Source organism: Desarmillaria tabescens (genome assembly GCF_030435595.1).
Source record: "Desarmillaria tabescens strain CCBAS 213 chromosome Unknown EV420scaffold_39, whole genome shotgun sequence".
In the NCBI taxonomy this organism is placed as follows: Eukaryota; Fungi; Basidiomycota; class Agaricomycetes; order Agaricales; family Physalacriaceae; genus Desarmillaria; species Desarmillaria tabescens.
Window position 1 is genome coordinate 189629 of NW_026848338.1, and position 16913 is coordinate 206541.

Genomic DNA, 16913 nt, shown 5'->3' on the forward strand with positions numbered 1-16913 from the left:
GGGGATTTCGACGCCTGGATGCAACCAGTCGATAAATTCTCGTCCAGGAATTTATCCAACTCTTCCTGCTCCGTCGGATTGAGGAGGTAGACCTTGCAGTCTAAGTTGGCGTTAGCGTTAGGGACAAGCTCGATGGCATGGTCCCAGGGTTTACGCGGGGGCAGTTCGTCGAAATTCTCTTTGTTGAAAATGTCCTTGAATTCGCGATACTCCTCAGGTACAATTTCCTCGAAGGACTTAGCAGTCCTTTTTGCGTTGGCCTGTGCTGCCAACTCGTTGGCCTTAGTCCCCATGGCTTGAACGTGAAAGGCTTCTTCAAAGTCAATGACCAGAATAGTATCCCCTTCCTCATATTCCTCCCATTGTGCGGAAGGGTCAGTGTCGGGGAGGGAAAATGGTATTTTGCGACATGTGCACCGGGCTAACATGACTGCCCCCATGTTCCAGTCGATCAGAGGGTTATGACGTTGTAGCCAGTCATGCCCGAGGAACAAGGGGGTAGAGCCTAGGTCCACTACCGCCAATTCGATCCTTTCCACATGGTCCCCGATTCGTAGCCTTACCTCAGCGTATTCTGTAATGTCTCCTCCTTTATTCCATGTGCCATCAGCATTGTAGACCGGGACGGGTCGAGCCGCCTTTTTGAGGTTGAGGTCATGTGCTTGGGCCCAGGCACAGTCGATCGAGCTCCCCGTAGCCCCGCTATCAACTAGAGTGCTTATGGCATGGGTCTCCCTCGTATCCAGAGTTTCCAATTGCACTTTTATTGAGACATTATGTCCCTTCCTCCCTCGTATGTACATCAGGGGTTTCTGAAGATCCTCCATCCACTGCCATCTCTCCCTGGCTTGGGCGGCCGTCTCCGTCTGCTCCTCAAGCTGATGACACAGCTGGTCGGTGACCTCCTCCCTCCGTCGAGGGTGTACCCACCCGTTAAGGATGGCACAGGCTGCTGCGTCCCCCTTAGCGATGCGCAAGGCCCTGCGAGTCCATAGGATGCCGTGGGGCTCGTAGTACATTTTGGCAACTGATCTTCTTGTCGTTCAGGGTTGCGGTGAGCGAGGGGGCTTTTGAAGGCGCCTTCTTCAGTGACGTAATTGGGATGTTGGATTGAAGATAGGCTTCTTTGTCTGGAACTTCCTCGACCGTAACTCTAGACCCTCGGGGTTCTTGTCCTCGTGGCGGCATTTGGTCACCAGGGCCGAAGAGGGCCCTTAGGCGGCATTTGGTCGCTGTTCATCGAGGTGGTGGGGGAGGGCTCGCTGCCCCGTGTTCGGCCCTGGCCTCGGGCACTTGTGCTCGGCGTTGTAACCCCCACGGTGGATCCATGCTTACTGCTCTTCCTACACCCGGCGGTACTTCGGGTAACCCTTCGTGGATGCACACATGTTGGCTTGCCCTGAAAGGTCTCCACTGTTAACCAACGAAATGGCTACTGGGTGGAGGTGGTCATCCAGGTTCATGGCCTCAGCTGCTTTTCCAATGCCTCCCGCTGGAACGAGCCTCTGTGGGGCGGTCCCGATGGGCTGGGTTGTCGACCTTTCTCCCTCTCCAGGGGTGACCACCCCCACGTCTGGGGTCGGTCGGGACTGGACATAGGGGGCTCTGCCCTCGAAGGGCTTTCCCTGTGCTGTCAGCCGGGGGTTCCTGAGCTCGGACGGCCCCTAGGGGTTCATTGCTAGACGCAGGCTGTGTGGAGCGGCAGGAATCCCCTCCTACGCTGTTGGTAGTTTGCGATTCGGTTTCCTCAGTTTCTTCAACAGGTAATGCGGCGAAAAAGTTGGTATATTGTTCATATGGAGTACCTACATACGTAGCATAAGTCCGACTAGAAGTACATGAGCGCGCACCATCAGAAACTAAGTCCTTTGCCGACGCCGTCGAATCGCTTATTTCGACGCCGGCTCGTCTTTTGACGACTTTTCTTCCTTGACCTCCTCAACCTTCGTGTCCTTGCCTAACTCTTCCTTCTCTGCCTCTGTGAGTAGTTGCCGTAGCCGCTGGGTGGGGATCTTTTTGCGGGGGGGAAGTTTAACGGGGAGCCACTTTGATTTGTCCATCGGACATTTATGGTCCCGGTTCCACCCGGTATTTCCGCACTTGAAGCACCGCTTATCGCTTCGCAGCTTGTCGATCTCCATCAGCTGCCCGGCACCCCCATAGGTCGTTCCCGTGGCGTCCTTCTTATCGCCGCTAGAACTCTGGGCCCCTCCCTTCTGTGACGACTGATTTTGGTTGCCTCGACCCGAAACCGCTGTTCTGGGAGGACTTATTGCCCAATCCTTGGGCCATGCCGTACCGATAGTTGGCGTCAATCCTTAAGACGCACGCCTTCCATTCCGCATAGGTTGTGGGGCGCTCATTGTCCCCATACATAACCGTGTTTTGAACCGTGGGCCATATCGCTGCTTCCACTGCTTCAAACATCTGCTTCTCGTCTCCGAACTCCTCGCACTTGTGCACTAACCTCTTGAACTTCACGAAGAACTCCACCGCTGACTTGAAGTCTGACTGGTGGACCTTCTTCCACTCCTGCTTCCAGATGGTCAATTCGGCGACTTTGCAGAACTGTACGGTGAGGTCATGGGAGAACTCCTCCCACGTCGGGAACCTCCAGTGCCCGTGCGGATCCCGGTACCTATAATACTGATCGCCCCACCATTGCTTCGCTTCGCCCCGAAGGTAGCCTTGTGCGAAGGTAATGTGGTAGGGGTTTTGCCCCTGGTCGTTCATGGTGTAATACATGGGGAAGACCTGGAAGTACATTTCGCAGTGGTGAAGGAAGCGGTTGATGTCCGAGGACTCCCCAGTGAAATACTCAGGCTGAGTGATCAGCTTGGGTTTCACGTCATTCCACGGGTTGTTCGTCGCTCCTGGGGCGAGTTGCCAGGGGGGAATGGGGTCCGGTAGCGGAGGCGGTACAGGCGGGACCGGCGGGTTCGGTGGTCGTGGGAGTGAGCATAGATGGGGGTTGTCCCCCAGAGGCAGGTAAGCACCCGGGAAAGAGGGCAGTTCCCTCGGTGGTTGGGGCGGTACTGTCGATCCCTTCCCCTTATCCACCCTGGAGGGTCCTGCCTGCGCGTCGTCATCATCGTCATCTTCGCCTGCGCCGCCAAAGAATCCGACAGGGAAAATGTTGATGGGATCAGGCATCAGCTGAGGTTGTCGGTAAGCTGCACATCCTCTATGCAAATGGTCAGGGTGAGCGAGGTTCCATACTATCGTAGCCCGATGCCACGTTTCTACTTCCAGAATGTTCTTCATCAAATATACGTCCCCAATATACTTGGCGCTGCGGTAATCCTCTCCCGCTTCGGTGAGAAGCCATTGTGGGTCCTTCTCCATGTCCTCCATCATGATCTCATACATCCCCTCCCAGGGAAGTAGATCGAAGACGGAGGGTACAGGTCGCCCTGGCACTAATTATGACGGCTCAGACCACCTCCATCACCTTCTTTTCGATGGACTGATTGGGAGGCCTGTTCGGCATCCTCCCTCGCCTTCCTCTCTCGGGCGAGTCGGTCGATGTTCTGATTTCTTCTCCAGCGTCCAATGTCGGAGTCCTCGTCACTGACCTCAGCCTGGTAGGAATTCCAGGCTCTTCTCCTGGCCTCCAGGTCAGTTCTGGCATGCTCAACTGCTCCGGAGTATCGGAGGGCAGCAGTGCGCATCCTGTTTTCGATCTCGGCAGGGGTGGCGTCGGGCTCAAGGGGGAGGTCCCAGAGTGCATTGGGTCCCTGGAGGGCATCGCGCTCGGCCCTACGGATGCGTGCGTCATGCACTCTTGCTCGGTCCATTCGGGCCTCGACTTCTGGGATGTGCCGGGCATCTCGAGGGAGTCTGAGGGACTCGACGAGCGTGTGGTAAAGAAGGGGCCATGGACGCTGGTCGCGTGGGACGGGGTCGGCGAAGGCTCGCGCCGCGACTGACGGAGTGAAATCGGGGACTCGGATGACATCCCCGGCCCCGGCAATTGCTCCAAGTTCCTCATCGTTGTAGTCTGGGAACTCGCCCCAGAGCTCCCGATCCTCCTGTTTGTTCGGGGGGACGGTGGGGACGAGTGCACCGACCTCGGGCTTTTCACGGACGAGACCAGGCTCGGGCCTACCGGCGGTACCTCTGGCCACAGGAGCCTCTTCCCTTGCGTCGGCGTAGACCCAGCTTGTATGGGGGTACCAGGCGACTGGCTCCCCTCTGCTAGGTGGCCAAGGAGTTGGAATGGGCCTTGCTCCATCTGCATGGGTGGTAGTTGCGGCGGAGGCCCCAAGGGCAAGCTCTCCAGAATCTTTGTCGATGTCATCTCCATGGTTTCTTCTTGACCTCGCGAGTCTCACCCTATCCCTCGCGTCTTCCGCGGGGAGTCCTCCCGTGACTTCCCTGACTGCCCACTTGTCTCCGGAATCGGTGTCAGGGCCTTCTTCTCCGTCGTTCTCGAAGAGCCGACGGAGTCTACGTCCTTCCGCGTCCCAGAGGTCGAAAGCTTCTTCTTCGTCCGACTCCATATCCCCTCCTTCTTCTCCTGACTCGCGGTCGAGTGTAGGCTGGGCGAGGAGGTGCGGTACGGGTGAGTCTCCTCTGTCGAGGAGTATGCCCCTGGTATCTGTGATGTCAACTGACTTGGCAGTAGCGCTTCTGTAGGAGTCGGTGCTCAACTCTGAGGATCCCGAGCTGGACCGCGACGATCCGTAGAGGGACTCTCCAGGTCCTCTGGGTGTGATGGGTCGGCCATCATGGAGGGTTTGCTGTGAGGCTGCAGGGATGTAAATTATCGGTGGCGGGTAAGCCGGGGTTGCTGGAACGTAATGAAACGGCAGTTGTGCCCGCACTCGTCTTTGTTGACGGCAACACCGATGGATCTGGTACAAGAAGATGGACAAGAAAAAGAGTATAAAAATGGCGGAGATTGTGGGAATGGCGTCAGATAAGGGCATTCGTCCGTGGGTTTGGTTCTCGTCATGTGGATCGCCTGTGCCCTACCATGAACTGGAAAGGTTCACGATGTGGTACACCAGTTGCTGTACGGTGAGAATAGAGAGTGCGATTAAAAGGGTGATGACCAGCCAGAGGTCGGTTTCGTAGTTGGTGATGACTGCCTCAGTGGTCATCCAAGATTCTTCGTCCACGGAGAAGGGGTCCGAGCTCCTTAATGCCAGCAGTGAGGATAAACGGAGGATGTAGATTATGATCCTCAGATTGGTCGTTGGAATCAGACTGCCAACCTTGCCGTGATGAAGATAAGGATGGCGATTGACAATCGAGGGAGAGACCGGAATACAAGGATAGTCCAGGTGACGATAAGAGTTGTAGTGACGATGGCTCGTCCAGGTCTTGGAAATGCAGTGGACCAGATGAGGACTGCTGTGACGATGATGACGAGTGTAGCCTCTATTTTTTCTTAAAAGTTGTCGGGCAGCGTTCGTTCTCTGACGTGGCGCTGGGCGATAGGTTGGCGAGCTTCGGCTAAATGTTAACAACCAACTCGAATCGACTTAGATCAAACCAGGATCACTACTCGCACTTCGGTAGTTGATACACTGGTAGGTCAAAGGCGAAAAGACAAGTCAACTGTGAACGAGATAGACGCGAAACAAGGAGTTCGATGATGGGTAGATTAAACCTTAGCCGAAGCTGGGGTTTAGGCCAGCTGAGGCACTACTTAAATACACGATGACTAGACTAAAAATAGTACTGTGAGAATCGTCCGGTAGGAATTGCATCATAGAATAAGCATGAACACGTAAGAAATGAAATGAAATGAAAAGAAATGAATAAACCATAACAGTTAGCCTCTTCATCAGGAAGATTTACACTCTGCATGATGCCGCCTGTAGTACTCATCTGAGCATGCTCAGAATTGCCGAAATGAAGTGATGACAGATGGCTCTCCTTCCATGTGTCATTCGGATGTGCATGCCCAGCATCCCTTCATGTCCATTCTATGTAAAAATCCCTATAACTATAGTGGAACCACTTTTGTAATAATCCCTATAACTATAGGCCTGTCAAATTCATGTATCCGCTAGAAAGCGAAGTTATACGTAGCCATGAATTTTCACATGCAATCCATTTCTTGGTCTCTCCCCACCACGTGCCCAACCAATTCCCACCTGCTCTTGCACTCCCTATTTACAGGTATCAGTAATAAAATATTTAGTATTCACAATTAAAGCATTGTAAAACAAATAAATAAATATAAAATACTATATAATACAAAAATAAATTAACATATAGGCGGCATGGGCTAGGGATGAGCTAGGGAGCGATTTAGGGATCAATGGCACTAATGAACATCACGGCGGGCTCATGAGAGAAAATGGAGACCACCATTGGATCCCCCATGTCTTGGAGGACATTTGACATCCAAACAGATGTCAGCAGCCCGATCTCCATCCTGCCCTCCCACTCTCCCCCTTCCTCCCTAGTATGCTGCCCAGTCTCCTTCTACATCCCTAGCCTAAGATCCACCCTAACCCTCATCATGCTCAAAGTCTCCTGGCTTTTCCGTCATCATTGTCATTGTGGTTGTTACTGTTACAGGTGCCATCCCGCTGCATGATGAGGTCCGATACGGAAACCCTAGTGATATCCTGTGTTGTCATCATGCCGCGCTTGCATATCCAATGACGATCGAGGTCAATGCGCGTGTGGGGGGCATGGGATGGGTTGCGGCAGAATGTAGGTTGTATCGGGGCAATGGCAGGGATGCATGGGTCACGTCGTCAACGTACAGTGTTGTGGTCATATCTGGCAGTGCTGCCTCGGGTGAGGGCTTAAGCGTGTGGTGAGGATGAAATGGTCACTACCCAGGGATCTTGGGGCTGCCAGATATGCCAAAAAGACTTAAATTTGACATGTCAGTATAAAAAACAATTCAAACATACCATATACCCATGACAATGGGCAAAACAGACGAGCAAGAGGGCAGGAAAGGAAGTGGATGTGGTGGAGAGGAACAGAAAACGGTGCTGCACAGCCACTCAATCACGGTACGGTTGTGCAGTCCGGAGTGATCGACCGAGTGGAATGCATCATCGGGATGCTTCCACTGCTCGATGTACACTCTCCGATGCCCCAAAGCGTATCGGAATCTTGTATTATAGGTATAAGGATTGTGTATATATAATTTTTAATGCAACAGGATACCCTCATCTCATGATAATCCTCAATTTACATTGGTTGCCCCACATTTTAGGGCACTTGTAAGCAAATACCAGTTCTATATATTTGTGCACCATCTCAATAGGTATGTTTTTCATTGAAAATGCAAGGTTATGTCTAGTATAAGTCAAAATAATGGTCCGATCCACCCTGATCTGCTTATAGTCTCACCATTATACCGTTTCATGCATAAGAAGTGAAAACAGAATCAGACGAAAGTTCACAAGCTCGTTTTGCATACTACGAGTGTTCATAATATATTCACTTCAGGGCAGATCCATATATGCATTTGTATCATTGATAATTCACACAGGAAGTCTTTTTCTCATTTGTTATATTATTATTTAGATGCACACTGTGCTGCATACTTTTGTAAAAGTTGAATTCAACAATTGTCTCACCATTATTCGCATTTATTGGTCGAATAAACATGAATTAAAGGCTAATTTATTGGCATAAAATGTAAAATCATGAAATATAGATATGACTATCATATTTTCGAGGTACAGAAAGCCCTAGGAGTACGGGATTGCAAGGGTATTCTGTCCTATGCCCCTAATTGGGGTGCATCTGGCAAATTCCAACCATGGTGAGAGGGGCATTTTCCTGTTTGTGTATCAGTTGAATGACAGTATTTAGACTCTGTTAAGCATTTATATATCACATAAATGTATTTTAATTAAACTGAGCCTAAATAATCCATGTGCAATGCAGAATTTTACCCAGCTTTCAAAGCCGACAGAGCTGCTACCGCATTGGGAATGATATTTTTCCACAGTTTTATACATTCAAGTATGCACGGGCGCATCCAGCCAAAATAGGCTGCACATGGGTCAGGTGGCAATAGTAAATCATTAAATATTATTTTTCTGGGCTGTGATTTTTTTTTCGGGCCCAAGCAACGAACGCCAATCCAGTGCCCATGGACCCTAACTTGGCAGCCATACGGCAACAGTTTCTGGACCTAGCTAGGGCTGGTGAGACTGCTACAAGGGATACGTATAATTAGGAATCAAAAAGTGATGGCATCCTTACAAGATACGTATAATTTGACATTACTATAGTTATAGGGATTTTTACAAAAGTCGCTCCACTATAGTTATAGGGAATTTTTGTAGCGAATGGACACTATAGCCTCTGCCCAGTGGTGACACGACCAACAATAAGAGTGGGGGAAATACCCTGGATATCCAGTTAATTAATTCGTTCCAAGTTCAAGGAGAAAACCCACTTTAATCGAGCTCATGATAACATCGAGATAAGTGCCCAGCGTATTATGTGAGATGAAGGTGATGTAGATGATCAATGCAGCGGAGTACAGTGCAGCTGACTCTACGACGACCTCCACAACACCACAGTATGATCACAGACCTGCCTTAATTCCTCCTACCAACAAGATGTGGTATACTATGAGCAAAGTGCACATTAGAGTGGTGGTAAGGACAAGGGACAGGTATATCATCGTCCAGTCAATCAAGGCAACGAACTCGGAAAGTTTGGCGTTTTCTATGTTATCGTGATAGCTGTGGTAAACTTGAAAGCATTTAGCGACTACAGTTGACAGACGTCAGTAATGCTTCCAATTTTAATATGTAACAGCTTTGTACCAGTCTCAGCGATTAGACATAGAATGGGAAGGATGACAATAAACCAGCAGCCACCCCAAACAATAAAACAGCACCAAATCTAGGATGATTTGTAAGTTGGCTTTTTTGAAGGGTAAGACGAGGAGTTGGGATGGACTTACCAGAGTCCCATCAGAGATGATGGTACTGATGGTCCCTGTGACACCCATGCCTACCTGGGTGATAGTCCACTGACTATTGAAGCTTGTCAATCCCATGAAGACACTCAAAGCATCTTGACCATTGTCAATGAAACCAAATCGGACGAAGAACCAAAGGAGGGAAAAATTAATCGTGGTCATGAGGTAAAGGAGGATAATAACGAAAACCATGAGAACCCTAGATGTGCCACTTTTGGATGGGTGGCTGGAAACTAAAAAGGATGGTTAGACGGTACCGCACCGATGCTAAAGAAGAGGACAAACAGGTATTCCATAAGGTTATGGCAAAAATACAAGTATATATTCCTAAAGTATTCTTCATCAGATGTGGGGAAACACAGCAGATTATTACCATGTATGAAACCGAAGAGGATTATTTCATTGAAGAATTGAGAACCGCAAAGACTATTGAGACGTCTTCGCCAGTAAGGTTCGGGGTTTCGCTCTCCGATGACATCAAGGATGAGTGTAAGGTTTTGTGAGGTTGGGATGAGCAGAGGATGCAGAAACTTGAAGCTTCATATAGTCGAAACGTTCATAGCCCATCATCAACACTTGTAACTTCAGCAATTTAGCAGCTCAAGACATGTTGGAAATTTTGTGCCAGAGATCTCCACAACAGCCTTGAGCAAAAACCAAACCCAATCTATCATGATTTTTGAGCCAGATCCTGGAGCGGGGCCACAGATCACCAGTGTTCATCGATGGTTGTGAGTCTAGATCAATGAAGGTGTATATTATATAATGACGTATCACGCAGAGGTGGATGGAATTCTATGGAATTGAAGCTTGAAGATCGGCGGAACACGGATCCCCAGCTGACGCCAGATGATGATTGGTCGATCTTTATACAGATTCACCATAATCATGATAATGATAATGATAATCACTCACTGGTAAGATAGGGTTTGGAAAAATCTTTCGACGTCAACTGGTCGATAACATCCGCACGCATGTCCTCGACCACGGCAGAGCTCGACACTGAACTGCATCGTATCTATTGTAACTCATCTCGAATCAGGAGCATCAGGAAAAAGCCTTTTGCTACGTATCTGCCACTCAAGTATACATAGTCTATGTAGGTATGGTAGCGGCTGTAGTGGGTGCTCAGTAGTACGTAGCGGTACATAGCATTCCATATGCACTGGTGGGGACTACGTAGATAGCAGTATCCTTTAGCAGAAGCTACATAATACTACCATCACGGTCAGTATTTATGCAGGCCATTTGATAATAAAAGCAGACAACGGTTGTGTCAGCTGTCAGACTGGACTCTGGAGGAACTTATTTATCAGACGACCAGCCAAGAGAGGAGGACTGGTCAATGATGCTTGATGCTTTATCTATGCCCCACAACATATGGAGCAGTTACGATGGACGCCATCTAGCCGCAGTGTGTACTGCAGCGAGAACTCGGAGTGGCAGAAATTTGCAAGTCCATTTGAAACTCCGACTGCGCACGTGCATAGTAATCAACAAGATCACGCCATTGGACTTCGATCAAATCCAACCAACCTTTCTTCCTTTCCTCCATTTCCGCCCACTCTTCCCCCTTTACTCTTTCCTCATTTATGGTTCTATCTTCCTCTCTCTTAGCGATGCAGCCAGCTGATTCATACTTGATGAATCTCCTTACAGAATTTGCGCTCCTTGGATCCCTAGGCATGTTGCATGGTTAGGCTTTGAACATTATAGCTACTTGTCAATGTGTGTGCCCTTACTATTTCTCTGACTCACTCTGACACGGACTTGTATTGCAGCATCTGGGTAGGATGTCTCGTACTTAAGGTTGCTGGTGAGTGCCTCAACCATAACGCTGTGCTTTGTCGCTGATTTCGTGCTTTTCATAAGAATATTGTTCTATCGATGTCTTAGACTAGAACGTATGTACCTTGGACTGTTTCAACATTGATTATGCTTATATCATTGTCCCCAGGATTCAAAAAAGCCACAGATACACAACGACTGTAACTACCAAAGACCGATGTCTCGCCTCGCCCAAGAACCGGCCATTGTCACCCCCATCCCTGAAGGGCCTCCCCAGCAAACCCACGCCATCGTAAGTTGTTTTGCCTGGCTCTTATTGACCGCTACTCACGTCTCTGTCGCTAGAACCACAAGTCTACTTTGCGACCGCGGGATGGATTGAGACGGTACTTATAGATTGGCCAGGAATCGGAGGTTGAAAGTGGTCTAGTGCGGGTGACATTGTACTAGCTGTACCAGTGTAGTAGCTAGTTCTAATCTATTGATTTGCATCATCTCATGGGCTGTACTCGCCAGAGTATTCTTGGTATGTAAGGATACGGCGCTGATACGGTTGCGATACAGTAGCTTCAGTGGGGCACTATCATCCGCTACAGGCTGCTACGTACTCTGAGTGGTCTGCTACAGGCCACTACATATGGGGGACTGTGCTACGGCGCTACCTGCGCTACATAGCCTACATACCACAATGTAGCGAAGTGGGTTTTTCCTGATGATCCGATCAGGCAAATGACCTTACAAATTCGAACTGTGGTGGAGGATAATATAAACATTCAGGCCCAGGAACCGAAGCACGAACATACAAAAATAGATACATAAGCACCCGGACTGAGACTCTTGCTGACTCTTCTTTTCGACTTAGATAGGATGAACCGTTATCATGTCGTTGGAACCAACGAGGCACCAATACAATCGCGGACATTCATCAATGCGAATAAGGCTATATGTCGAACGTCAAAACAGTTTTAGAGGGGTAAATGAGACACGGTCGCGTACCTAGCATAGCAATTTATTCCCACATATTCGTACCCGCGTTCGTGATTGGAAATTTTGCTTTGCCTAAAACCACGACCACGACTGACCATGGCTACAACTGCCCCCAGCCCCGCACCCGCCACCATGAGTGTCCTCGCAACCGAAACTCTCATCCAGATATTCGAGCACCTCGATTGTCCCTGCGATCTCTTCCACGTCGTGCAAACATGCACCGTCTTTCATGACATCGCCATCTGGATGTTGTACCGTCATATTCAATATAACAACCCCGAAAGCTTTAATGCCCATACGGCATTTTGGGAGCATGCACACGATGGGATGTACGACGTTCCTCGGTCGGTAGCCCTCGACAACGTCCTGAAGCATTCTATTCAGGGGGTCTGGAGAAGCGATAATTATCACGAAGAAGACGACGAGGCGCTCCAACTCCAGATCAACGTATGGGTCCGGTTGCTTTCCTTCACTTCCCTACACACGCTCTCCATATCGCACTGCCTTCTCCCAGACTCGGAGTCCTTCAGTTATCTACTCCAAGGCTGTCAGAGCCTTCGCAAACCCTCTATCGAGGCATGCGTCTTCCAGGAGGAGCCGTTGGATTTCAACGGGAGTTACGGGATATTTCCGTGGCTTCCGTTAGAGGAGTTGTCTCTCTTGGGCGAAAATACCGTGTACGACCGGCTATGGGAAGAAGATACGTCGCGCAGTGACAGGGAAGCCGGTTCCTTTCTCCGCCTTCTTACAGTCCGCTCCATTCGCACATTGACCGTCGATTTGAACGACAGAAATTGTGCATTCCTCGCCAACCGCACGCCACACAGTGGTGGTATCTCCTTTGGCAATCTCAAGACGCTACGGCTCCGTCTCATCAACGATACAGTGGTCGACCCGAGGATGGGCAACGACATCGCTGCTTTCCTGAATACGCAATGTGCTTCTGTCAATGCACTCGAGCTCCTTGGCTTCGCCGAGCTCACATCCGATGATGTGCGGTTGCGACCTGGGGCGCTGAGTCATTTGGCGAATTACAAGGGTCCAGCTGCTATAGCTCCCGGCATCGCCGCAACAGGATGTCCGTTGAAGCACCTAGGGACCAACGATCCGACACTTAGCATATCGCAAGCGTCGAGCGTGTTGGGAAAGGTTGGCAGCCATAGGCCGCAGTTGATGTTGCTGGACATCACGATCCAGGAATGGGATACGGAAATTCTGTACGCGATTTCGCATCTTTTCCGACGCGTCAGAGAGGTGAAGATCAAGTATCATAAAGGGTACCCCGATGAGGTGTGTCGGTCATCCTAGGAATCGAGTTTTGTTTTTTTGATTGACTTGCAATCCTAGTCCGCTATCCTGAGCATGCCATCTATGTTCTTCAGCAACATGAGCAACATGACGACGCTGCATATCTATAACCCGCAATCCATTCATTCCCTGATATCCCACAGAGGATATAACGCGCTCGACGTCGATTTTTATCACATGAGCTGGCCGGCAGAGCTAGGCCCATCAGCGTCAGAAGAGGTGCTGGAGCTGATGGCGGGGTGGATTAAGGCGTGCCCTACGTTGACGGAGGTGAAGTGGAAAAATGAGAGATTGTTAAGCCGAAAGTCGACAAGGAAGGAGGATAAGTAGTTCTTTGTAACGGATCCGGAGCCGATAGAAGTCAATAGACAACAGCAGCGCAGGCGACGGATGCTCCATTATTGGTAGTTCGTGTATACTTAGTATTCGTTGATTATAATGTATCCCGCCTAATGTTAAATAAATTTTCATGGGACAAAGAGAATGAAGAATCCGAGAACAGCCTACCTGGGCGATAATAATCTCATGAGATCAAATCAAAACGTAGCAATCGTTGTGCAAATTTCCTCCATTTCCGTTCCAACATCCACCACCGTGATCATGCTTACAACAGAAGCTGTATGTCGTTCAGACTATGCAAAGTCTTCTAAGACACTGGCATCCTATTTGCGATGCTGTAACAGCAACACCTACCAATTTAGAGCGTATATCGCGTTCTTCATCAAAGGACGAGACCAAACGCAGTATATCCCAGGGTATGTAGAACTAATGGCTGCCATTAGCAGGAGGCCGTGATCCTTGGCGAGAAGATGATCGCGAAGAGGAACATGCGTCCGGCAACGGCCGAGCTGCTCGATTTGGTCGGTAAGGTCCCTCCTAAGGTATTCTGTCCATGTATTAGTCACCTATACTTTAGCTCGCCGAGGAGTGGGTTAAGTTCACCTCCCATGAAATGGATGCTCCAGAAAGTGGAACCCTTGGAGTAACATTGATACGAACAAACTACAGGATGCCATGGTGCGATACGCAGCGATAGTGCCCAATTTCTTGTACTGTGAACACGACAAAAACGGGATGGATAAATTTGATTCTTCTTTGTAGCTACTAAAATTGATTTCTGATTGAAAAAGTGTGTACATGAGTTACAGATGTAATCAACGCAGGGAGGAGGCGTCAACCCCTCAAAGCAACAAGTAATCAGGGCTTGATAGGTTGCAAGGTTGGTAGTTTCGCCATTTTGGCGGTCGACGCAAGGAAGATATTGTAACTACTTCCGTCACCCTACACCCTCCATCAGACCAAAATTCCAAAAAAGATGGTAAAACAAAACTCACAATCGCCGTCGTAGGGAAACCAGGGTCAAAAGGCACAATATCATCCAAATACTCAATCTGTTCCTTAGACAACGAGATGTCCAGCGCCTTCATGTTCGCCTTGAGATGTTCCACTTTTCGGCCTCCGATGATTGGGAAAACATAGGGTGCTTTCTGCATGACATACGCGATCGCGACTACACCAATGTTTGTCAGAAAGCATAAAATTGAAAGTAATTACGACTCACCGGCTGTGATGTTGTCCCCAACACCGATCTCTGTAGCTACCTTCTCCAGCGCCCTACACACCTTCACCTCCAGCTCTGTGCGCTCCTAATTCGGGCCAAACAGCATGCGTCCTTTCTCTCACGTCTCCCTTCGTCGCTGTTCATCCGCATCCGTGCGCATCTTCCCTTCGGCGAGTACACCCCGGGGAGAGATCGCCAAACCCAATGTTTTGGCCATGGGAACGATCTCGCGTTCCAACGAGCGGTCCAAAATGCTCCATCTACCTTGATCGACGACGAATGGGGTCTTTCCGTGATCAATGGCGTATTGGTTAGCTAGGGCGACGACCCACGAGGAAGTGTCAGAGATGCCGAGGTAGAGAACCTTCCGTGCAGTGACGAGATTATGAAGGCTGCCCATGACTTCCGGTATCGAAGTCCACCAATAAAGGTATAGAATGTCGATGTACGACGTACGGAGTTTCTTCAGATCGCTTCCACGCTAAGATGCATAGCCCTGGTGTTGTTCCCAACGTAGTTAACCTTTTGTGCGATCGCGTCGTTTCCCCGTTTGTAGTTTGTGGTGTACTGCGAAGGAGCCTCGTCAGTCCTTGCACACGGAGTAAATGAGACAAATTTACCTTCGTTACAATGATCAACTGATCCCGTATTCCTCTTTTCTCTGCCCATTCACCAATGAACTATTCGGATGACTCGTCCTGACTATAGGGCATGAGAATTAGAAAACGAGTTGTGTGAAAGGGCCAGTTGCTTACTATCCATTCGCAGTATCGATGAAATTTCCGCCCATATCATAGACTCTTTATGCATCGAACCCATACCATGCGGCCCCCATTTATCACCGATACTCATAGCACCAAGGGCCAAAGGAGATACTCTCACCCCTGCGCGAGAGGACAGGACACGATAGATGCCCAGCTTAGTAGGAGGATCGTTGGCAACTGGAAAGAGAGACATGAACGGCTGGTAGTGTCAGGGCACTCTGAGTAGACCTACAAGCGTATTATATACGAGAAACAAAGGGGCATCTGTAAATGAAGGTATCAGTCATCTATCGGTGGGAATCTATGAGTGCAAGGAAGCGAACCCAATTTGATAGAACCTGCAGCTAAACAACGCTCGGCCGCCGCCAGAGAAATAATTGATGGTGCAGAAGCACGTGTGGGCATTTCGGATAGGGCGCGCCGTGAGACAGCAAGCCATGAAAGCAATTGGAAAGGCCATGCCCCCAAATGTTGAAAGTTATTCCCACCCACTTGAACCGCTGGAAGAATTAAAACCGCAGCGTGCGAGTCGATGAACTTCGATAAAATGTTACTTGCATGATCTGAAATCATCTTCGATATTCGGTGCAGATGTTACGTGAACATAGCAAAGACAATGTCAGTTACAGCGCTATCACTTGTCTACAGATTACATGCTTTTGTAACTGATTGAAAGGACCAAGGAAAGGACTTGAAGCTGCTGCCTGAAGATGTGCCAAAAAGCTCGATTCCATACCACCGATTCGAACAGCGGTTTTCTGGAGAGGGAATCTCCCAATTTGTCGCAGCGCCGTATAATATTATCATGCCTAATGTCAAATTTCCATGAGACAAGACGAATGGAGGTCTAAAGGGCAACCTACCTGAGTGGCAATATTCCCACGAGATAAAGTCGGGTGCAACAATTGTTGTCTGGTTTGAACCTCCTCCATTTCTTCCCACCACCCACTACCATGAGAGTTCGCCCAACTGAAACTCTCAATCAGATATTCGGGCTTCTCGACAAACGCAGCGACGTCTTACATGTCATACAGTCATGCAAAGTCTTCCACGGCATAGGTATCACACAGTTATACCGACACATTCGCTATGACCGCTACCGCGAATTTATAGCCCATGACGCGTTCTTCCTGAATCGACGAGATATCATGCCTCGCATCCCACGGCTCGTAGAGATGAAAAAAGTCCCATATCCTGATCGAATAGCCAGGCATGATTTCAATAACGCGGAAGGGTGGTGCTCGCTTCCAGGTTGACATGTGGGCCAGAATTCTATCCTTCACTTCTCTCCACATGCTCGACTTCAGAAACTGTGGCCTCCCAGACGCGCAGTCCTTCAACTATCTCGTCCAGGACTGCCAGAGCCTCCGAAAACTAGTCATCAACCAGTGCACGCTTTACGAAGAGTCATTGAACTTGAGCGAAGGCTCTAGGATCTTCCAGTGGCTTCCTATAACCGACTGTTTCAATTCCAAGTTAGCGGGGAAACCAACAAGAGAACAAAGTTCTCCTACGTCAAAACCGGTCATCTACCCACTGACCCGCCCGCCTGTGCCAAGGCAGCACGAATTAACGCTATCAA

General features: G+C 49.3%; 3 protein-coding genes across 3 annotated transcripts; 1 reads left to right on the forward strand and 2 right to left on the reverse strand.

Annotated features, from left to right (window-relative positions):
• Positions 1 to 8286: 8286 nt before the first annotated feature.
• Positions 8287 to 9085, reverse strand: EV420DRAFT_1483254 (uncharacterized protein; the record flags this gene model as incomplete). The annotated part of the gene is made up of 4 exons (XM_060469953.1): positions 8287 to 8340; positions 8390 to 8500; positions 8530 to 8544; positions 8906 to 9085. 4 exons carry the CDS (start codon positions 9083 to 9085, stop codon positions 8287 to 8289), a joined length of 360 nt encoding a protein of 119 aa, XP_060326775.1.
• A 2709-nt stretch (positions 9086 to 11794) lies between these two features.
• On the forward strand, positions 11795 to 13336 carry EV420DRAFT_1647094 (uncharacterized protein; the record flags this gene model as incomplete). The annotated part of the gene is made up of 2 exons (XM_060478003.1): positions 11795 to 12988; positions 13046 to 13336. 2 exons carry the CDS (start codon positions 11795 to 11797, stop codon positions 13334 to 13336), a joined length of 1485 nt encoding a protein of 494 aa, XP_060326776.1.
• Positions 13337 to 13910: 574 nt separating this feature from the next.
• On the reverse strand, positions 13911 to 15524 carry EV420DRAFT_1750764 (NADP-dependent oxidoreductase domain-containing protein; the record flags this gene model as incomplete). The annotated part of the gene is made up of 7 exons (XM_060480340.1): positions 13911 to 14287; positions 14341 to 14516; positions 14568 to 14620; positions 14690 to 15048; positions 15090 to 15156; positions 15241 to 15265; positions 15323 to 15524. 7 exons carry the CDS (start codon positions 15522 to 15524, stop codon positions 14204 to 14206), a joined length of 966 nt encoding a protein of 321 aa, XP_060326777.1. The 3' UTR covers positions 13911 to 14203.
• Positions 15525 to 16913: the final 1389 nt, after the last annotated feature.